This window comes from Scyliorhinus torazame, chromosome 8, assembly GCF_047496885.1.
Source record: "Scyliorhinus torazame isolate Kashiwa2021f chromosome 8, sScyTor2.1, whole genome shotgun sequence".
Taxonomy (NCBI): domain Eukaryota; kingdom Metazoa; phylum Chordata; class Chondrichthyes; order Carcharhiniformes; family Scyliorhinidae; genus Scyliorhinus; species Scyliorhinus torazame.
This window is the reverse complement of record NC_092714.1, coordinates 713,932-737,739: the sequence shown is the minus strand read 5'-3', so window position 1 is coordinate 737,739 and position 23,808 is coordinate 713,932. Positions and strand designations below refer to the sequence as shown.

Here is a 23,808-nt window from a genome sequence, read left to right as displayed (position 1 = left end):
AGACCAGGCAAGGAGGGTAGATTTCCTTCCCTGAAGGACAGTTTTTTGACAATCCAGTAGTTTCCATGATTAAAACTGAGGCTCATATTTTATTTCCGATTAATTAATTAGTTGAATTTTAATTTCCCCAGCTGTTTATGGTGGGATTTGAACTGATTTCTGTGGAACACTGGTCCGAGGCTCTAGACATTACCACTATATTACCAGCCCCACTTAATTCACATGATTCCTGCCAGGCAATGACAATCTTCGATCGGACAGGATTGAACAATCGCCCCCTTATTCAATGGCATTACCATTGCAAAATTCCTGTCAATGTCCTGTGGGGGTTAGCAGTGCCTCGAGACGGAACTGCACTAGCTATATAAATACTGTGGCTACCAGAGCTATAGAATACAAAAGCAGGGATGTAATGGTGGAACTGTATAAAACTGGTTCGGCCACAGCTGGATTGCGTACACAGTTATGGTGAACACATTACAGGAAGGTAATAATTGCTCTGGAGAGAGCAGAGAGGAGATTTACAAGAATATTGCCAGGGCTTGAAAATTGCAGCTATGAGGAGCGCTTGGATAGGCTGGGGTTGTTTTCCTTAGAACAAAGAAGGCTGAGGGGTGACCTAATTGAGGTCTACAAAATCATGTGGGGCCTAGAGAGGGTAGACAGAGAAGACTCGTTTCCCCCAGCGGAGCTGTCAATTACCAGGGGCATAGATTTAAGGTGATTGGTGGACGGACTAGAGGGGATATGAGGAAAAACGTTGTCTAAATTGGTGGTTGAAGCTGAAACGCTCACCTCACTTAAAAGGTCTCTGGATCTGCATCGGAAGAGCTGGAACCTGCAAGGCTACGGAGTAGGTGCTGGAAAATGGAATTAAAATAAGCGTCTAGTTTATCTTTTAGCCAGGACAAACATGATGTGCTGAATGGCCTCTTTCTGCACTGCAACGTTTCTCTGGTTCTAAGAACCGGTCAGAGACTGGGAATTCTGAGGAGTGAGAGTCACCAAACTCCCCAAAGCCTGTGCACCACCTTGAAGGCACAAATCAGGAATATGATGGAAAACTCTCCAGTTACTTCAATGAGCTTCAACATTCAAGAAGCTCGACACCACCTAGGACAAAGCAGCCTCGCTTGATCAGCACCCCATCCACCAGCTTAAACATCGACTTCCTCCACCACTGACACACAAATTGCATCACTTTACAGCATTATGTATGCCCATTCCATCATTACCATCTATCCTGCAGGAACTCACTAAGGCTCCTTCAACAGCATCTTCCAAACCCACAATCTCTGCCACCTAGAAGGTCAAGGGCAGCAGATACATGTCAACACTACCACACATAATACGGTGGCACAGTGGATTGGTCATGCTAAATTGCCGAATGTCCAGGGATGTGCAGGTTATATGTTCACCCAGCATCTGTTTCTGCATACTTGAAAATTGCAGCAGTTGGTTTATATTTCCCCTCTACATTCTTCCTTTGAAGTGTGTCTACTTCAACGCCAGGAGCATCCGGAATAAGGTGGATGAACTTGCGGCATGGGTTGGTACCTGGGACTTCGATGTTGTGGCCATTTCGGAGACATGGATAGAGCAGGGACAGGAATGGTTGTTGCGGGTGCCGGGGTTTAGATATTTCAGTAAGCTCAGGAAAGGTGGTAAAAGAGGGGGAGGGGTGGCATTGTTAGTCAAGGACAGTATTACGGTGGCAGAAAGGACGTTTGATGAGGACTCGTCTACTGAGGTAGTATGGGCTGAGGTTCGAAACAGGAAAGGAGAGGTCACCCTATTGGGAGTTTTCTATAGGCCTCCGAAAAGTTCCAGAGATGTAGAGGAAAGGATTGCCAAGATGATTCTGGATAGGAGCGAAAGTAACAGGGTAGTTGTTATGGGGGACTTTAACTTTCCAAATATTGACTGGAAATGCTATAGTTTGTTTACTTTAGATGGGTCAGCTTTTGTCCAATGTGTGCAGGAGGGTTTCCTGACAGTATGTAGATAGGCCAACAAGAGGCAAGGCCACATTGGATTAGGTACTTGGTAATGAACCAGGCCAGGTGTTAGATTTGGAGGTAGGTGAGCACTTCCCGTAACAGCCTTCCCGAACAGGCGCTGGAATGTGGCGACTCGGGGCTTTTCACAGTAACTTCATTTGAAGCCTACTTGTGACAATAACCAATTTTCATTCATTTCATTTCATTCACTTTGGTGATAGTGACCACAATTCGGTTAAGTTTACTTTAGCGATGGAAAGGGATAGGTATATACCGCAGGGCGAGAGTTATATCTGGGGGAAAGGCAATTATGATGTGATGAGGCAAGACATAGGATGCATAGAATGGGGAAGGAAACTGCAGGGGATGGGCACAATGGAAATGTGGAGCTTGTTCAAGGAACAGCTACTGCGTGTCCTTGATAAGTATGCACCTGTCAGGCAGGGAGGAAGTGGTCGAGCAAGGGAACCGTGGTTTACTAAAGCAGTCGAAACACTTGTCAAGAGGAAGAAGGAGGCTTGTGTAAAGATGAGACGTGAAGGTTCAGTTAGGGCGCTCGAGAGTTACAAGTTAGCTAGGAAGGACCTAAAGAGAGAGCTAAGAAGAGCCAGGAGGGGACATGAGAAGTCTTTGGCAGGTCGGATCAAGGATAACCCTAAAGCTTTCTATAGATATTTCAGGAATAACAGAATGACTAGGGTTAGAGTAGGACCAGTCAAGGACAGTAGTGGGAAGTTGTGCTTGGAGTCCGAGGAGATAGGAGAGGGGCTAAATGAATATTTTTTGTCCGTATTCACATAGGAAAAAGACAATGTTGTCGAGGAGAATACTGAGATACAGGCTGCTAGACTAGACGGGATTGAGGTTCATAAGGAGGAGGTGTCAGCAATTCTGGAAAGTGTGGAAATAGGCAAGTTTCGTGGGCCGGATGGGATTTATCCCAGGATTCTCTGGGAAGCTAGGGAGGAGGTTATAGAGCCTTTGCCGTTGATCTTTATGTCGTCATTGTCTACAGGAATAGTGCCAGAAGACTGGAGGATAGCAAATGTTGTCCCCTTGTTCAAGAAGGGGAGTAGAGACAACCCTGTTAACTATAGGCCAGTGAGCCTTACTTCTGTTGTGGGCAAAGTCTTGGAAAGGATAAGAGATAGGATTTATAATCATCTAGAAAGGAATAATTTGATTAGAGATAGTCAACACTGTTTTGTGAAGGGTAGGTCGTGCCTCACGAACCTTATTGAGTTCTTTGAGAAGGTGACCAAACAGGTGGATGAGGGTAAAGCAGTTGATGTGGTGTATATGGATTTCAGTAAAGCGTTTGATGAGGTTCCCCATGGTAGGCTACTGCAGAAAATACGGAGGCATGGGATTCAGGGTGATTTAGCAGTTTGGATGAGAAATTGGCTAGCTGGAAGAAGACAAAGGGTGGTGGTTGATGGGAAATGTTCAGCCTGGAGTTCAATTACTAGTGGTGTACCACAAGGATCTGTTTTGGGGCCACTGCTGGTTGTCATTTTTATAAATGACCTGGAGGAGGGCGTAGAAGGATGGGTGAGTAAATTTACAGATGACACTGAAGTCGGTGGAGTTGTGGACAGTGCGGAAGGATGTTACAAGTTACAGAGGGACATAGATAAGCTGCAGCGCTGGGCTGAGAGGTGGCAAATGGAGTTTAATGCAGAAAAGTGTGATTAATTTTGGAAGGAACAACAGGAATACAGAGTACTGGGCTAATGGTAAGATTCCTGGCAGTGTGGATGAGCAGAGAGATCTCGGTGTCCATGTACATAGATCCATGAAAGTTGCCACCCAGGTTGAGAGGGTTGTTAAGAAGGCGTACGGTGTGTTAGTTTTTATTGGTAGCCGACCGAGTATTTCTAACATTACCTATCTTTATTTTAAAAGTTACCTGCTCCGACGAACAGCAGGAATGAACAGATGAGGATTGGGGAACCACTGACAAACACGCCAAATACAAAGCTGAAGAGTGGAGTCAGGAGCACAATCACCCAGAAGAGCCAGTTGAGGAACGCCCACGGCCGGCGACGAGGTTGGATAGCTTGCCCGGGGAAGGTGCCCTCCTTAACGTATTGCTCCTGGAGTGCGTCCTGCAGAAATGGAGAAAAATACATTCCTGTTCAATACGTTTCTGCCCGAGAAGTGCTCAGTGGAAGGGACAGTTGAGAAAAACTAGTGTCTGAGAAACAGGAAAGTTAGGCCTACATTGTAAGGTAATACAAAACAGAATAGAGTTAACACAAGGGAAAACTTCAAGACATAGCAGCTCAGTCGAGTGGAATGCATTTCCTGTAATCCACAGAATCTCTACAGTGCTGGCCATTCGACCCATCGAGTCTGCGCCGACCCTTTGTTAGAACACCCTACCTAGGTCCATTCCCCGCAACCCCACCTAACCATAACTTTGCACACGAAGGAGCAATTTTAGCATGGCCAAACCAGCTAGCCTGCACATATTTGTGAATATTTGGAAAGTCATGGACGCTGCCGGTGTCCTCGACAACCATTTGTGCAGGAAGTGCTGCCGACTGCAGAAACTGGAGCTCCGGGTTATAGAGCTCGCGTGGAGGCTGGGGATACCGTGGCGCATCCGCGAGGCTGAGAGCTATGTGGATAGCACGTTCAGAGAGGTGGTCACACCACTGCTTGAGGACCTGGAGGCAGAGAGGGAATGACTGATCAACAGGCAGTCCACAAGAACTAGGCAGGTGGTGCAGGAGTCCACTGGGGTCCCACTCAGAAATGGGTTTTCCATTTTGCAAGCTGGTGAGGGCAGTCAGAGTCAGGTTTGTGGTACCGCCAGTAGCTCAGCTGTACAGGAGGGAGGAAGGAGGAAAAGCAATAGTGCCAGGGGATTCATTAGTTGGGGGCAGACGGGCATTTCCGTGGCGATAGACACAACACCAGGATGGTATGTTGCCTCCCTGGTGCCAGGGTCAAGGATGTCACAGAGCAACTACATGACATTCTTCTGGGAGGGGGTGGACAGCCAGAGGTCGTGGTCCACATTTACAAAGTTAGGAAGGGGGAAGAGGTCCTGCAAACAGAATTTAGGGAGTAAGGCAGAAAGTTAGCAAGGACCTCACCAGTAATTGTCTGTGGGTTACTCCCAGTGTAATGGGAAAATGAGGACAGAAATAGGAGGATAAGGATAATGTGTGGCTGGAAAGATGGTGAAGGAGGGCAGATTCCTGGGACACAGGGCTGGCTCTGGGGGAGATGAAACTTGTACAAACCGGACAGGTTGCACCCCAAACAGAGGTGTGACGGAATACCTTGCGGGGCTTTGCTAGTGCTGTCAGGGGGGCCTTTAAGCTAACTCGGCAGGGGTGTGGGAACGGAGAGGAAATATTAGAGAGGAATAGCAAGATGCACTAAATACTGGAGGGGCCGAAATTAGTATACAGAATAGGTAATAGGTGAAGTCAGAGTAAGGGAGAAAGTAATGACATCCAAATCAGGGTTACTGTGCATGTACGTGAATGCACAAAGCATAGTAAATAAGATGGGGGAGTTACACAGAACATTACAGCGCAGTACAGGACCTTCGGCCCTCGATGTTGCGCCGACCTGTGAAACCACGCTAAAGTCCATCTACACGATTCCCTTATCATCCATATGTTTATCCAATGACCATTTGAATGCCCTTAGTGTTGGCGAGTCCACTACTGTTGCAGGCATTCCACACCCTTACTACTCTCTGAGTAAAGAACCTACCTCTGACATCTGTCCTATATCTATCTCCCCTCAATTTAAAGCTATGTCCCCTCGTGCTGGACATCACCATCCGAGGAAAAAGGCTCTCACTGTCCACCCTATCTAATCCCCTCTGATCATCTTGTATGCCTCAATTAAGTCACCTCTTAACCTTCGTCTCACTAACGAAAACAGCCTCCAGTCCCTCAGCCTTTCCTCATAAGATCTTCCCTCCATACCAGGCAACATTCTGGTAAATCTCCTCTGCACCCTTTCCAATGCTTCCACATCCTTCCTATAATGCGGGGACCAAAATTGCACGCAATACTCCAAATGCGGCCGCACCAGAGTTTTGTACAGCTGCAACATGACCTCATGGCTCCGAAACTCAATCCCTCTGCCAATAAAAGCAAACACACCGTACGCCTTCTTAACAACCCTCTCAACCTGAGTGGCAACTTTCAGGGATCTATGTACATGGACACCGAGATCTCTCTGCTTATCCACACTGCCAAGAATCTTACCATTAGCCCAGTACTCAGTCTTCCTGTTATTCCTTCCAAAATGAATCACTTCACACTTTTCTGCATTAAACTCCATTTGCCGCCTCTCAGCCCAGCGCTGCAGCTTATCTATGTCCCTCTGTAACTTGTAACATACTTCCGCACTGTCCACAACTCCTCCGACTTCAGTGTCATCTGCAAATTTACTCACCCATCCTTCTATGCCCTCCTCCAGGTCATTTATAAAAATGACAAACAGCAGTGGCCCGGCCCCAAAACAGATCCTTGTGGTACACCACTAGTAACTGGACTCCAGTCTGAACATTTCCCATCAACCACCACCCTTTGTCTTCTTCCAACGAGCCAATTTCTGATCCAAACTGCTAAATCACCCTGAATCCCATGCCTCCGTATTTTCTGCAGTAGCCTACCGTGGGGAGCCTTATCAAACGCTTTACTGAAATCCATATACACCACATCAACTGCTTTACCCTCATCCACCTGTTTGGTCACCTTCTCAAAGAACTCAATAAGGTTTGTGAGGCACGACCTACCCTTCACAAAACCGTGTTGACTATGTCTAATCAAATTATTCCTTTCCAGGTGATTATACATCCTATTTCTTATAAACCTTTCCAAGATTTTGCCCACAACAGAAGTAAGGCTCACTGGTCTATAGTTACCGGGGTTGTCTCTACTCCCCTTCTTGAACAGGGGGACAACATTTGCTATCCTCCAGTCTTTTGGCACTATTCCTGTAGACAAAGATGATTTAAAGATCAAAGCCAAAGACTCAGCAATCTCCTCCCTAGCTTCCCAGAGAATCCTAGGATAAATCTCCTTACAAGCGCAGATTGTGTTGTGGAAATAAGATGTTGTGGCGATAGACGGCAGCACAGTGGTTCACACGGTTGTTGCACAGCACCAGGGTCCCATGTTCGATTCTTGCTTGGGTCACTGAAGTCACTGAAAATCCGCTAGTCGCCACACTCTGGCGCCTGTTTGGGTACAGGAAGGGAGAATTCAGAATGTCCAATTCACCTAACAACACGTCTTTCGGGACTTGTGGGAGGAAACCGGAGCATCTGCATGAAGCACATGCAGACGTGCAGACTCCGCACATTCAGTGACCCAGGCCAAGAATCGAACCCGGGTCCCTGTCACTATAAGCAACAGTGCAAGCCACTGTGTTGGAATGTGCAGTACATGGACTTCAGAAGGCATTTGATACAGTGCCACACAACAGACTTGTGAGAAAAGTTATAGCTCCTGGAATAAAAGGGACAACAGCAACACGGTTACAAAATTGGCCAAATAATAGGAATCAGAGAGCAAGGGCCAATGGATAGTTTTCAGGCTGGAGGGAAGTTTGTAGTGATGTTGCCCAAGGGTCAGTATTGGGACTCTTGCTTTTCCTGATGTATATTAATGACCTAGATCTTGGTGTGCAGCAGGGAATTTCAGAATTTACGGAAGATACAAAATTTGGAATTATTGTAAACTGTAGAACTTCAAAAGGACATAGATAAGTTGCTAGAGTGGGCAGTGAGGTGGCAGATGAAGTTCAATGCGGAGAAGTGAGGTGATGCATTCTGGTAGGAAGAACATACAGACAATATAAAATAAGATGAAAATTCTAAAAAGGGTGCAAGAGCAGAGGGAGCTGGATAGATCATTGAAGGTGGCGAGAGCAGTACAGCAGATAGTATCCAGGGCTTTATTAAGAGTAATAAGATTATACTGAAACTATACAAGACACTAGTTGGATCTCAGTTGGAGTGTTGTGTACAGCTCTGGATGTCACACTATCAGACTTGTTATGGTGCACAGGAGGTCTTTCGGTCCATCGTGTCTGTACCGGCTCTCCAAACGAGCATCGTGACTCAGTGCCATCCCCTTGCCTTTTATCTATACCCCCGCACATTGTTTCTATTCAAATAATTATCTAACGCCCTCTTTAATGCCTCGATTGAAGCTGCCTCCACCACACTTCCAGGCCGTGCAGTCCAGACCCAACCACTCGCTGTGTAAAAGGTAATCAGAGCAAGACCCTTCCCAGTACTAATCTGGTTTTACACGGTGCAGGTAAATCACATCTCCAAGGGATGTAAAGCAGACAAATAATTTAAGGAAAGAATATCATGTGACTCTCTCAAATCAACAAACAACAGTGAAAAAGGGAACTAAAACAACAACGTTGAGGCAAACTTTCTGTGTGGGAGAAGGGGAAAAGCACCAAGAACAACACCATCCTCAGTGTCCAGGAGGTCCCAGGTGGAAACAATGTCAGCTCAGACCCCTTCACCCCATACAGATGGATTCAAACGCAATAACCCAAAGATGTTCAGTGAGGTGGATTGGCCATGCTAAACTGCCCCCTGGGTGTCCAAAGCATAGGTAGGATTGCAGGGTTATGGGGATAGGGTGAGGGAGTGGTCTTAGGTAGGGTGCTCTTTCAGAGGGTCGGAGCAAACCCGTGGTCTGAATAGTCTCCTTCTGCACAGTAGGGATTCTATGATTCGGCATTGAAAAGGGGATTGAGGATTATAGAGACATGAACACTAGTGGTACAGGTTGAGGGTCGGTCAAGAGGTGAAGGGGGACAGGAGGAAGGCCGAGCTCAGGTTGAACGGAGACTGGCTCAAGCTCAAACACCATCCAGGACAAAGCAGCCCCGCTTGATTGCTTCCCCTTCCACAAACTTTCACTCCCTCCACCACTGAGGAACAGTAGCAGCCGTGTGTACCATCTAGAAGACGCACTGCAGTAACTCACCAAGGCTCCTTAGGCACCACCTTCCAAACCCACGACCGCTACCATCTACAAGGACAAGAGCAGCAGATACCTGGGAACCCCACCACCTGGAGGTTCCCCTCCGAGTCACTCACCACCCTGACTTGGAAATATATCGCCGTTCCTTCACTGTCGCTGGGGCAAAATCCTGGAACTGCCTCCCTAACAGCACAGTGGGTGTACCTACACCCAAGGGATTGCAGCGGTTCAAGAAGGCAGCTCACCACCACCTTCTCAAGGGAAACTAGGGATGGGTAATAAATGCTGGCTTAACCAACGATGCCCACATCCCATAAATGAATTAAAAAAAAAATTATCCAACATAAACCAAGAAGCACAGAACATATACAAGTGAGAGTTCGTGTGAGTGAGAGCCATAGTACCCGGTGAGAGGGACGGGCATGATAAAAATCAAATCTAACTAATGCCCTGGTCGCATCCCAGCATGACCTTCGCCTCGGCACCGATAACGAGGAGAAAACAAGCCCCAAATCGGTCATTACCTTTTCTTGGTACAGTCTATGGAGCCAAGCTGAACATTCCTTCTCATCTTCAGGAATATCTTCCACAGGGAACCTCCTGTCAAAGAAACCACAATATCTGTAAGCTGCCCAGAATGTTGAGCTGACTGACATTCTCAAGGTTGAAGTAATTAATTGTGCATTTGAACTGTGGTCCACACACGTGGTCACACTCCCTCACTGCTCTGCTCTCTACAAACACGTTCAAACACCCACTACAGAGACAAACGCACAGCTACACCCCCCCACCCTACAGAAACACACACACACACAGGTACACCCCCCCCCCTTAGAGACACAAACTCTGGTACACCCCCCCCCCCCCACCTCTCTACAGAGACACACACAGGTAACACTGCCCCCCACCTCTCTACAGACAGACACAGACACACGCCCCCCCCTTACAGAGACACAGGGCAGGATTCACCGAGCCTTCGTGCCGAATCGTGCTGCGAGGACCACTCCGGAGCCCTGCAGGCCCCATTCAAAATACAGAATCACCGGAATATCCCCACGCAAGTCCAGAGTGATTTGCGCCCAATTTCCCGCGGGCATGGGGACATTGCCCCATTATCAGAGAATTCCGTCCACAAAATCTGGTACCCCCCCCCCCCACTTTCCTTCCGACAGACACACACTCTGGTACACCTCTCCCCCCCCCCCCCCACCTACACAGACACACTCTGGTACACCTCCCCCCCACCCCAAGACGCACACTCTGGCACACAAACTGCACCCCCTCCGTCCCCGTAACGATACATGCATATACACAGTTGTCTCCAATATGACTCTTTATCAGACCCAGCTCTTTCCCCCAAATCCCTGCACATTTTCGTTGCTTCAAGTATTTTTCCAATTCCCTTTATTATTATTGAATCTGCCTCCACCACCCCTTCAGGCAGCGACTTCCTGAACAAACATTTAACTGGGTGGCAAAGAACTCCCCACTCCCTCCAGCCAATCACGTGCAGGACTGCGTTAAGGAATGTCAGTGAGCCGGAATGCTGTGTGTGGTCACTCACTGCCTGTTTCTCACCTGACACACATATCTGCGTGGTACCGCTTGCCATGCAATATACCCAGTAACGTTGGGTTCTTGTTCCCTCGGAAGTTTAACGTCACATCATACACAGCAGTAACTGTAATACAAAGCAGCGATGTGATAATGGGTTTCATGGGGCAACATAAGGTTACAGCCCTCGGCAGGGCAGCTCTGTCACGGGTCCCTGGTCTTCGGACTCTCATGGCCGAGGAAATGTTTTTAAAAATTTCATCAGGGGGTGTTGGCTTCGCTGGCTGGGCCAGTATTTATTACCCACATAATTGAACATTAGGTGGTGGTATCACAGTGCAGAAGGGGGCCATTCGGCCCATCGAGTCTGCACCAGCCCTTGCAAAGAGCACCCTACTTAAGCCCACACCTCCACCCTATCCCCGTAACCCAGTAACCCCACCTAACCTTTTGGACACTAAGGGGCAATTTATCAGGGCCAATCCACCTAACCTGCACATCTTTGGACTGTGGGAGGAAACTGGAGCCCCCGGAGGAAACCCACGCACACACGGGGAGAACATGCAGACTCCACACAAACAGTCACCCGAGGCCGGAATTGAACCCGGGACCCTGGAGCTGTCAGGCAGCAGTGCTAACCACTGTGCCACCAGATGGTGGTAGTGAGCTTCCTTCTTGAACCGCTGCAGTCCCCGAGGTGCAGGTACACCCACAGTGCTCTTAGGGACAGAGTTCCAGGATGTTGCCCCAGCGACAGTGAAGGAACGGCGATATATTTCCACGTCAGGTTGGTGAGTGACTTGGAGGGGAACCTCCAGGTGGTGGAGATTCCAGGTAACTGCTGCTCGTCCTTCCAGATGGTAGTAGGTTTGGAAGGAGCCTTGATGAGTTCCTGCAGTGCATCTTGTAGATGGTACACACGGCTGCCACTATGTGTCGGTGGCGGAGGGTTTAAATGTTTGTGGAAGGGGAGCAATCAAGCGGGGCTGCTTTGTCCTGGATGGTGTTGAGCTTCTTGAGTGTTGTTGGAGCTGCACTCATCCAGGCAAGTGGAGAGTATTTCATCATACTCCTGACTTCCATAGATACATAGAAGATAGGAGCAGGAGGAGGCCATTCGGCCCTTCGAGCCTGCTCCGCCATTCATCACGATCATGGCTGATCATCCAACTCCATAGCCTAATCCTGCTTTCTCCCCATAGCCTTTGATCCCATTCCCCCCCAAGTGCTATATCCAGCCACCTCTTGAATATATTCAAAGTTTTAGCATCAACGACATCCTGTGGTAATGAATTCCACAGGCTCACCTCTCTTTGGGTGAAGAAATGTCTCCTTATCTCTGTCCGAAATGGTTTCCCCTGAATCCTGAGACTGTGACCCCTGGTTCTGGACACACCCATCATTGGTAACATCTTCCCTGCATCTACTCTGTCTAGTCCTGTTAGAATTTTATAAGTCTCTATGAGATCCCCCCTCATTTTCTGAACTCCAGCGATAACAATCCAGTGTCTGGTTTAGCACAGGGCTAAATAGCTGGCTTTTAAAGCAGACCAAGGCAGGCCAGCAGCACGGTTCAATTCCCGTACCAGCCTCCCCGAACAGGCGCCGGAATGTAGCGACTAGGGGCTTTTCACAGTAACTTCATAGAATAGAATATAATTTAGTGCAGGAGGCGGCCATTCGGCCCATCGAGTCTGCACCGGCTCTTGGAAAGAGCACCCCGCCCAAGGTCAACACCTCCACCCTATCCCCATAACCCAGTAACCCCACCCGACACGAAGGGCAATTTAGCATGGCCAATCCACCTAACCTGCACATCTTTGGACTGTGGGAGGAAACCGGAGCACCCGGAGGAAACCCACGCACACACGGGGAGGATGGTGCAGACTCCGCACAGACAGTGACCGAAGCCGGAATCGAACCTGGGACCCTGGAGCTGTGAAGCAATTGTGCTATCCACTATGCTACCGTGCTGCCCTTTGAAGCCTACTCATGACAATAAGCGATTTTCATTTCATTTCATTTTCATTTCAACAATTCCAACCTAGTCAATCTCTCTTCATATGACAGTCCCGCCATCCCAGGAATCAGTCTGGTAACCTTCGCTGCTCTCCCTCAAGAGCAAGAACATCCTTCCTCAGAGAAGGAGACCAAAACTGCACACACGGTGGAGTTGTGGACAGTGCGGAAGGATGTTACAAGTTACAGAGGGACATAGATAAGCTGCATCGCTGGGCTGAGAGGTGGCAAATGGAGTTTAATGCAGAAAAGTGGGAGGTGATTCATTTTGGAAGGAATAACAGGAAGACAGAGTATTGGGCTAATGGTAAGATTCTTGGCAGTGTGGATGAGCAGAGAGATCTCGGTGTCCATGTACATAGATCCCTGAAAGTTGCCACCCAGGTTGAGAGGGTTGTTAAGAAGGCGTACAGTGTGTTAGCTTTTATTGGTAGAGGGATTGAGTTTCGGAGCCATGAGGTCATGTTGCAGCTGTACAAAACTCTGGTGCGGCTGCATTTGGAGTATTGCGTGCAATTCTGGTCGCCGCATTCTTGGAAGGATGTGGAAGCATTGGAAAGGGTGCAGAGGAGATTTACCAGGATGTTGCCTGGTATGGAGGGACGATCTTATGAGGAAAGGCTGAGGGACTCGAGGCTGTTTTCGTTAGAGAGAAGAAGGTTAAGAGGTGACTTAATTGAGGCATACAAGATGATCAGAGGATTGGATAGGGTGGACAGTGAGAGCCTTTTTCCTCGGATGGTGATGTCTAGCACGAGGGGACATAGCTTTAAATTGAGGGGAGATAGATATAGGACAGATGCCAGAGGTAGGTTCTTTACTCAGAGAGTAGTAAGGGCGTGGAATGCCCTGCCTGCAACAGTAGTGGACTCGCCAACACTAAGGGCATTCAAATGGTCATTGGATAAACATATGGATGATAAGGGAATAGTGTAGATGGGCTTTAGAGTGGTTTCACAGGTTGGTGCAATATTGAGGGCCGAAGGGCCTGTACTGCGCTGTAATCTTCTATGTTCCATGACTCGTGTGTGTTTCCAAGCTTGAAGGAAGCTCAATAAATAGGAGACAAAGGCAGGTAGACTGACGGTGGTGGGAGTGGGGATGGGGGAAAGCATGTTGAGACATGGCATCAGAGGCTAGGAGGGTTTAGACCCTGCAACACACAAAATCAGCAATACAAATAAATAATCCAACGTGGGCTAACAAGTTGTGTGACTGTGTGGCCCAGCTCACCTGTTCCCCGGAGGTATTCAGCTGTGGTGGTAAACCCTTTGGTCCGCGGTAACAGGTGATATTTTAACTTCGGTAAACCCTTTGATTCAGCAACTTCCATGCTAATACGGTGCTTCTTCTCCGTAAACCGGGTGCCTTCACAGTACAACAGGAACTAAAATAGGAAGTGTCACAGATAAAGGGTCTGCTCACAACTGATGAGTACTCAAGGCACTGACTTGCACAGAGTACAGGTTCCACACACACTGACTCTCACTGGGGTACAGTTCCACACACACTGACTCTCACTGGGGTACGGGTTCCACACACACTGACTCTCACTGGGGTACATGTCCCACACACACTGACTGTCACTGGGGTACGGGTTACGCACAAACTGACTCTCACTGGGGTACGGGTTCCACACACACTGACTCTCACTGGGGTACATGTCCCACACACACCGACTCTCACTGGGGTATGGGTCCCGCACAAACTGACTCTCACTGGGGTACGGGTCCCCCACACACTGACTCTCACTGGGGTACGGGTTCCACACACACTGGCTCTCACTGGGGTACGGGTCCCACACACACTGACTCTCACTGGGGTACGGGTTCCACACACACTGGCTCTCACTGGGGTACGGGTCCCACACACACTGACTCTCACTGGGGTACGGGTCCCACACACCCTGACTCTCCCTGGGGTGCGGGTCCCACACACACTGACTCTCACTGGGGTACAGGTCCCACACACACTGACTCTCACTGGGGTACGGGTATCACGGACATGGATTGTTATGACAATCGATGATACATTTGTTGCTTTCAATTCCAGATTTATTACATTTAAATGACCCCAGCTGCTGCGGTACAATCTGAATCTATGTGCCATGGCTTGTGTCCCTGGATTACCAATTGTGACATGACCACGATGTCAGCATCTCAGTCTCTGAAGCTCTCTCTATGGCTTTCATGTCCTTCCATAACAATGAACCTGACATTGTACACTCCACTCCTAATGTGATCTATCTGTTAACTTATTAGATCTTTGTTTTTGGACTTTTTCCCATTTATTCCATACATTATGTTGTTCTGCCTTGTATTTGTCTGCCCTCGCACTTGGGTGTTTGCTTTTGCCAATAAAAGCAAATCTGGGGCAAGTGTCAAACAGTGGGGAAGATAAAATCAACTGAAACAGGACATGGATATGTCGACAGATTGTGCAGACAAGTAAAAGATGGAAATTAATATCGGGAAGTGTGAGATGGTGAATTTTGGCAGAAGGGATGATCAGAGGCAATATGGACTTCAGGGCAAAAGTCCGAATAGTGTGGAGGGACCTGGGTGTGCATGTGCCCAGTGATATGATATCGCAGGTGGTTTTTTCTGGGCTGAACAAATTCCAAAGGGAAACCTGGGCAAGCTGTCAAAATAATTTGCAATTTATTGCAAGAGCGTAGTCAGAGGTAAAGATTCTAATACAACTTTGTTCTCAATCTGCTTTGTAAGTTACCTTTCCTAGAATATAAAAATCTTTCATGTTGTTTTTATGGCTCTTACTTTCAGTTAAAATAAACTGAATAGCATTGCTAGTTTTAAACCTTCCTTTTATTTCTCTTTAAAATTCCAAAAATAAATACAAACAAACCTTCTTTATCTCCTCATGCAAATTTCCATCCATGTTGTATTTACGTGTATCCCATCTTAGCTTTGCTCATCTCTTCAAATGCGTTTACACCACACCCTTTGGATGATTTAAACGTTGCAGTCTGACTGGCTTGAATTTAATTTAGCAAGACACATACAACACCCCCCCCCCCCAAACAAGCCTGCTTCACAGTATTCCACGGTGTTGGAAAAATTATGTTTCTTTACACAAAGCAGCAGATGTCGAGAGAGTGGTTCACAAAGCATTTGGGTTCTTGGCTTCATAAATAAAGGCATTGAGATCAAAAAACAGGGAAGTTACGATGAACCTTTCCAAAGCCCTCGTTCAGCTCTAACTAGAGTATTTAATCAGTTCTGGTCACCACACATTAGGAAGGATTCGAGGATCCTTGACAGGATGTGGAGGTTTACCAGGATGGGTTCAGGGACTGAGAGGATTTTAGCCACCAGGTTATGTTGGAGAGCCTGGGGGTTATTTTCCTTAGCAAAAAGGAGACTGAAGCGAGATTTGATTTGAATGGACAAGATTATGACAGGTTTTGATGAAATGGACAAAGAATCGCCAAGGCACAGGGGTTAGGAAGACCATGTTTTACGATTTTAGGCAAGAGACAAAGTGAGGGTGAATCCTGGGGTGGTGGAAGCGGAAATAATTAACAATTTCAGGAAACTGGTTGGGCACTTGAAGTAAAGAACCTATGGGATAAGGCGTAGAATGCGGGGAGGAAGAGACTGACTGGATGGTTCAACATAGAGGGTTAGATACAGAGTAAAGCTCCAACTGGCACTGTCCCCATCAAACACTCCCAGGACAGGTACAGCACGGTGTTAGATACAGAGTAAAGCTCCCTCTGCACTGTCCCCATCAAACACTCCCAGGACAGGTACAGCACGGTGTTAGATACAGAGTAAAGCTCCCTCTGCACTGCCCCCATCAAAAACTCCCAGGACAGGTACAGCATGGGGTCAGATGCAGAGTAAAGCTCCCCCTGCACTGTCCCCCATCAAACACTCCCAGGACAGGTACAGCACAAGGTCAGATACAGAGTAAAGCTCCAACAGCACTGTCCCCATCAAACACTCCCAGAACAGATACAGCACGGTGTCAGATGCAGAGTAAAGCTCCCTCTGCACTGTCCCCCATCAAACACTCACAGGACAGGTACAGCACAGGGTCGGATACAGAGTAAAGCTCCAACTGCACTGTCCCCATCAAACACTCCCAGAACAGATACAGCACGGTGTTAGATACAGAGTAAAGCTCCCTCTACACTGTCCCCCATCAAACACTCCCAGGACAGGTACAGCACAGGGTCAGATACTGAGTAAATCTCCCTCTACACTGTCCCCATCAAACACTCTCAGGACAGGTTCAGCACAGGGCTAGATACAGAGTAAAGCTCCCTCTACACTGTCCCCATCGAACACTCCCAGGACAGGTACAGCACGGGGTTAGATACAGAGTAAAGCTCCCTCTACACTGTCCCCATCAAACACTCCCAGGACAGGTTCAGCACAGGGCTAGATACAGAGTAAAGCTCCCTCTACACTGTCCCCATCAAACACACCCAGGACAGGTACAACACGGGGTTAGATACAGAGTAAAGCTCCCTATACACTGTCCCCATCGAACACTCCCAGGACAGGTACAGCACGGGGTTAGATACAGAGTAAAGCTCCCTCTACACTGTCCCCATCAAACACTCCCAGGACAGGTACAGCACGGGGTTAGATACAGAGTAAAGCTCCCTCTACACTGTCTCCATCAAACACTCCCAGGACAGGTACAGCACGGGGTTAGATACAGAGTAAAGCTCCCTCTACACTGTCCCCATCAAACACTCCCAGGACAGGTACAGCACGGGGTTAGATACAGAGTAAAGCTCCCTCTACACTGTCTCCATCAAACACTCCCAGGACAGGTACAGCACGGGGTTAGATACAGAGTAAAGCTCCCTCTACACTGTCCCCATCAAACACTCCCAGGACAGGTACAGCAAGGGGTTAGATACAGGGTAAAACTCCCTCTTCACTGTTCCCAGTGCAATAAGGACTCTCTGAATAGCTGGAAATTCCATATTGGTTCCACTGTGTCTCGGATTATCCGCTGAACTGGTGTTTGTCAGGTCAAAGCAGTTCCTCATTGGGCATTGTTCAGAGTTGTGTACTCACCCACATGTACTCTGGGTAGTCCCGCAGTGCCTTCAGTCCATTCACAACCGTGTCTCTGTCTTCATCCCAACGTCGTTTACAAAAGACAATCTCCAGGAAATACCACGTCCACCCAATCAGCGGCACATACAGCAGTTCCTTCTTCGCCAACACCTTGGAGCTCTGTAAACGGCAGGCAATTGAATAATGCATCGATACAGCCAGGCAACACCGACAGCCGGGACACTGGGAAATCTGCCCCCCCCCCCCCCCCCCGCCCTGCTCAACAGGCAATACCGACAGCCGGGACACTGGGAAATCTGCCCCCCCGCCCTGCTCAACAGGAAATACCGACAGCCGGGACACTGGGAAATCTGCCCCCCCCCCCCCCCCCCCCCCCCCCCCCCCCCCCCCCCGCCCTGCTCAACAGGCAATACCGACAGCCGGGACACTGGGAAATCTGCCCCCCCGCCCTGCTCAACAGGAAATACCGACAGCTGGGACACTGGGAAATCTGCCCCCCCCCGCCCTGCTCAACAGGCAATATTGACAACCGGGACACTGGGAAATCGGCCCCCCCCCGCCCTGCTCAACAGGCAACACCGACAGCCGGGACACTGGGAAATCTGGCCCCCCCCCCCGCCCTGCTCAACAGGAAATACCGACAGCCGGGACACTGGGAAATCTGCCCCCCCCCCGCCCTGCTCAACAGGCAAGACCGACAGCCGGGACACTGGGAAATCTGCCCCCCCCCTCGCCCTGCTCAACAGGAAATACCGACAGCCGGGACACTGGGAAATCTGCCCCCCCCCGCCCTGCTCAACAGGCAATACTGACAACCGGGACACTGGGAAATCTGCCCCCCCCCCCGCCCTGCTCAACAGGCAACACCGACAGCCGGGACACTGGGAAATCTGCCCCCCCGCCCTGCTCAACAGACAATACCGACAGCCGGGACACTGGGAAATCTGCCCCCCCCCTCGCCCTGCTCAACAGGAAATACCGACAGCCGGGACACTGGGAAATCTGCCCCCCCGCCCTGCTCAACAGGCAATACCGACAGCCGGGACACTGGGAAATCTGCCCCCCCCCCGCCCTGCTCAACAGGCAATACTGACAACCGGGACACTGGGAAATCTGCCCCCCCCCCCGCCCTGCTCAACAGGCAACACCGACAGCCGGGACACTGGGAAATCTGGCCCCCCCCGCCCTGCTCAACAGGCAAGACCAACAGCCGGGACACTGGGAAATCTGCCCCCCCCGCCCTGCTCAACAGGCAATACCGACAGCCGGGATACTGGGAAATCTGCCCCCCCCCCTCGCCCTGCTCAACAGGAAATACCGACAGCCGGGACACAGGGAAATCTGCCCCCCCGCCCTGCTCAACAGACAATACCGACAGCCGGGACACTGGGAAATCAGCCCCCCCCCCGCCCTGCTCAACAGGAAATACCGACAGCCGGGACACGGGGAAATCTGCCCCCCCCCCCGCCCTGCTCAACAGGAAATACCGACAGCCGGGACACTGGGAAATCAGCCCCCCCCCCGCCCTGCTCAACAGGAAATACCGACAGCCGGGACACTGGGAAATCAGCCCCCCCCCCGCCCTGCTCAACAGGAAATACCGACAGCCGGGACACGGGGAAATCTGCCCCCCCCCCCCCCCCGCCCTGCTCAACAGGAAATACCGACAGCCGGGACACTGGGAAATCTGCCCCCCCCCCGCCCTGCTCAACAGGCAATACCGACAGCCGGGACACTGGGAAATCTGCCCCCCCCCCCCCCCCGCCCTGCTCAACAGGAAACACCGACAGCCGGGACACTGGGAAATCTGCCCCCCCCTCGCCCTGCTCAACAGGCAATACCGACAGCCGGGACACTGGGAAATCTGCCCCCCCCCGCCCTGCTCAACAGGCAACACCAACAGCCGGGACACTGGGAAATCTGCCCCCCCCCCCCCCGCCCTGCTCAACAGGAAATACCGACAGCCGGGACACTGGGAAATCTGCCCCCCTCGCCCTGCTCAACAGGCAATACCGACAGCCGGGACACTGGGAAATCTGCCCCCCCCCGCCCTGCTCAACAGGAAATACCGACAGCCGGGACACTGGGAAATCTGCCCCCCTCGCCCTGCTCAACAGGCAATACCGACAGGCGGGACACTGGGAAATCTGCCCCCCCCCCCCCGCCCTGCTCAACAGGAAATACCGACAGCCGGGACACTGGGAAATCTGCCCCCCCGCCCTGCTCAACAGACAATACCGACAGCCGGGACACTGGGAAATCTGCCCCCCCCCGCCCTGCTCAACAGGAAATACCGACAGCCGGGACACTGGGAAATCTGCCCCCCTCGCCCTGCTCAACAGGAAATACCGACAGCCGGGACACTGGGAAATCTGCCCCCCTCGCCCTGCTCAACAGGAAATACCGACAGCTGGGACACTGGGAAATCTGCCCCCCCGCCCTGCTCAACAGGAAATACCGACAGGCGGGACACTGGGAAATCTGCACCCCCCCGCCCTGCTCAACAGGAAATACCGACAGCCGGGACACTGGGAAATCTGCCCCCCCCCCCCCCCGCCCTGCTCAACAGGAAATACCGACAGCCGGGACACTGGGAAATCTGCCCCCCCCCCCCCCCCCGCCCTGCTCAACACGAAACACCGACAGCCGGGACACTAGGAAATCTGCCCCCCCCCGCCCTGCTCAACACGAAACACCGACAGCCGGGACACTAGGAAATCTGCCCCCCCCCGCCCTGCTCAACAGGAAATACCGACAGCCGAGACACTGGGAAATCTGCCCCCCCCCGCCCTGCTCAACAGGCAACACCGACAGCCGGGACACTGGGAAATCTGCCCCCCCCCCCCCGCCCTGCTCAACAGGCAACACCGACAGCCGGGACACTGGGAAATCTGCCCCCCCCCCCCGCCCTGCTCAACAGGCAATACCGACAGCCGGGACACTGGGAAATCTGCCCCCCCCCGCCCTGCTCAACAGGAAATACCGACAGCCGGGACACTGGGAAATCTGCCCCCCCCCCCGCCCTGCTCAACAGGCAATACCGACAGCCGGGACACTGGGAAATCTGCACCCCCGCCCGCCCTGCTCAACAGGCAACACCGACAGCCGGGACACTGGGAAATCTGCCCCCCCCCCCCGCCCTGCTCAACAGGCAATACCGACAGCCGGGACACTGGGAAATCTGCCCCCCCCGCCCTGCTCAACAGGAAATACCGACAGCCGGGACACTGGGAAATCTGCCCCCCCCCCGCCCTGCTCAACAGGCAATACCGACAGCCGGGACACTGGGAAATCTGCACCCCCGCCCGCCCTGCTCAACAGGCAACACCGACAGCCGGGACACTGGGAAATCTGCACCCCCGCCCTGCTCAACAGGAAACACCGACAGCCGGGACACTGGGAAATCTGCACCCCCGCCCTGCTCAACAGGAAATACCGACAGCCGGGACACTGGGAAATCTGCCCCCCTCGCCCTGCTCAACAGGCAATACCGACAGCCGGGACACTGGGAAATCTGCCCCCCCCGCCCTGCTCAACAGGAAATACCGACAGCCGGGACACTGGGAAATCTGCCCCCCTCGCCCTGCTCAACAGGAAATACCGACAGCCGGGACACTGGGAAATCTGCCCCCCCCCCCGCCCTGCTCAACAGGAAATACCGACAGCCGGGACACTGGGAAATCTGCCCCCCCCTCGCCCTGCTCAACAGGCAACACCGACAGCTAGGACACTGGGAAATCTGCCCCCCCGCCCTGCTCAACAGGAAATACCGACAGCCGGGACACTGGGAAATCTGCCCCCCCCCCCGCCCTGCTCAACAGGAAATACCGACAACCGGGACACTGGGAAATCTGCCCCCCCCCCCTGCTCAACAGGCAACACCGACAGCCGGGACACTGGGAAATCTGCCCCCCCCCGCCCTGCTCAACAGGAAATACCGACAGCCGGGACACTGGGAAATCTGCCCCCCCCCCCCGCCCTGCTCAACAGGAAATACCGACAGCCGGGACACTGGGAAATCTGGCCCCCCCCGCCCTGCTCAACAGGAAATACCGACAGCCGGGACACTGGGAAATCTGCCCCCCCCCCGCCCAGCTCAACAGGCAATACCGACAGCCGGGACACTGGGAAATCTGCCCCCTCGCCCTGCTCAACAGGCAACACCGACAGCCGGGACACTGGGAAATCTGCCCCCCCTCCCGCCCTGCTCAACAGGAAATACCGACAGCCGGGACACTGGGAAATCTGGCCCCCCCCGCCCTGCTCAACAGGAAATACCGACAGCCGGGACACTGGGAAATCTGCCCCCCCCCCCCCCGCCCTGCTCAACAGGATTCTAGCTGCCGGCTGAAGTCAAAATGAAGACACAGAAACCTTTCCTTACTGAAAGTATGTTGATTTAGTCTAGTGTAACACTCCTCACCCATATTGCATATCCCAGCTATCCCAGAGTTGTATGCAACAAACCAATAAAATAAATTAATTAACAAACTGACAGCCCCTGAAATGGTCACTGCAACAAGGACAAAAGTTTTAAAGGAAACATATCTAAATTAAAATGTCATTCCTGGTGCTAACAATGCACTCAGTCTCTGCAGTGCCCACTGGGAACAGAGGGTTTCAAATGTGCCTTAGGACACCATGGGAGTGTCCGAGGCCCAATCATCTTCAGCTGCTTCATCAATGACCTTCCTTCTATTTTATGGTGAGAAGTGGGGATGTTTGCGGATGACTGCACAATATTCAGCACCATTCGCGACTCCTCAGATAATGAAGCAGTCCGTGTCCAAATGCAGCTAGACCAGCCATATAAATACTGTGGCGAGAAGAGGTCAGAGGCTGGAAATGCTGCAGCGAGTAACTCGCCTCCAGACTACCCAAAGTCTATCCACCATCAAGGCACAAGTCAGGAATGTGATGAAGTACTCTCCACTTGCCTGAATAGGCGAAGCTTCAACAACACTCAAGATGCTCGACACCATCCGAGGCAAAGCATTCCGCTTGATTGGCACCACACTACACCAGATACACTGTAGGAACTCACCAAGGCTCCGCAGACAATACATTCCAAGCCCACGATCACCACCTTCTAGAAGGGCAGGAGATACATGGAAACTCCACCACCTGGAGGGTCCCCTCCAAGTCACTCACCACCCTGACTTGGAAATATATCGCCGTTACTTCACTGTCGCTGGGTCAAAATCCTGGAACTCCCTCCCTAACTGCACTGTACACAGGCACACTCACAGGTGTAGGCACGTGCGTGTACACTGTAAGGGCCTTTCCTCTGATTCCCTTAGTTGCTACTTAAAAAAAAAAATTTAAATATTTTTTATTCTCCTTTTTCACATTTTCTCCCAGATTTACACCCACCAACAATAAACAATAATCAGTAACAAATATGTCAATCCCCATATCAATAACAACGATCCCATCCTCCCACCAAACCCCAAACATTAGCCCGCATGTTCACATAAACAAATGACAAAAAGGAATCAGGAATCGCCCACAGTCACCATTAACACACACAGGCTGCTCTCCATCCCATCAGGATCCGCCTTCGGGTGATCAACGAGACGAAGGCTACAACATCTGCCTCCGCACCCGTTTCCAACCCTGGCTGGGTGCTATTTCTTTTATTTAGTCTTTAACGTTTTTGGTCCATGGATTGCTAATGGGAGACATACCTTAAATTTGAGCAGAGGAAGTAAGGAGTTTAGTGTTAAAATATACACTGTTATAAAGTTTCGTATTTTGGTCAGAAAAACCCAGATTTTATGGCACCCAAGAGATTGGAGGGGTTTGTTTCAATTGGTTGGCTGGTGGCCAATGGACGGACCAGGGACAGTATTCTGCGCAGCAACAGACAGTGATTGGTTCCTGTGAGCTGGGAATTTTCGGATAGAACCCAGGAGAAGCCTCAAGAGGGAAACAGCTCTCTCTGCTCTGCTGCCCACTGTCTGAAGGCAGAAGCTTCTAACTCCTGAAAGAAGAAGCTGTCTCTCTCTTTCGAAAGTAAATAGGGTGGGAGTTAGAGATTAGATGGTTAACCAGTTGTACTTGTTACCGGTTTAATTACAGTCACTGTTAATAATAATCCCCTATGACGACGGCATTGCTGCAGCAGCCTCAGTACTCAACACCGACAACTGCCAATCTCCAGACGCAATACTGCAACTCATCCGC

The 23,808-nt window shown here is 50.8% G+C and overlaps 2 protein-coding genes across 4 annotated transcripts in view; one reads left to right on the top strand and one right to left on the bottom strand.

The window, feature by feature from the left end:
• LOC140427619 (ribosomal RNA processing protein 1 homolog B-like) overlaps positions 1–23,808 on the top strand; it is a 944,136-nt gene that overhangs the window by 467,709 nt on the left and 452,619 nt on the right. The window lies entirely within an intron of this gene.
• The window catches only part of LOC140427613 (1-acyl-sn-glycerol-3-phosphate acyltransferase gamma-like), an 89,102-nt gene that overhangs the window by 1,479 nt on the left and 63,815 nt on the right, over positions 1–23,808 (bottom strand). For all 3 annotated transcript variants that reach the window (XM_072513023.1, XM_072513024.1, XM_072513025.1), the window contains exons 4-8: positions 17,620–17,781; positions 13,796–13,949; positions 10,568–10,670; positions 9,514–9,589; positions 3,910–4,108 (exon numbers count right to left, since the gene is read on the bottom strand). In XM_072513023.1, the coding sequence (XP_072369124.1) occupies positions 3,910–4,108; positions 9,514–9,589; positions 10,568–10,670; positions 13,796–13,949; positions 17,620–17,781 (694 nt within the window). The remainder of the gene's footprint in view (positions 1–3,909; positions 4,109–9,513; positions 9,590–10,567; positions 10,671–13,795; positions 13,950–17,619; positions 17,782–23,808) is intronic.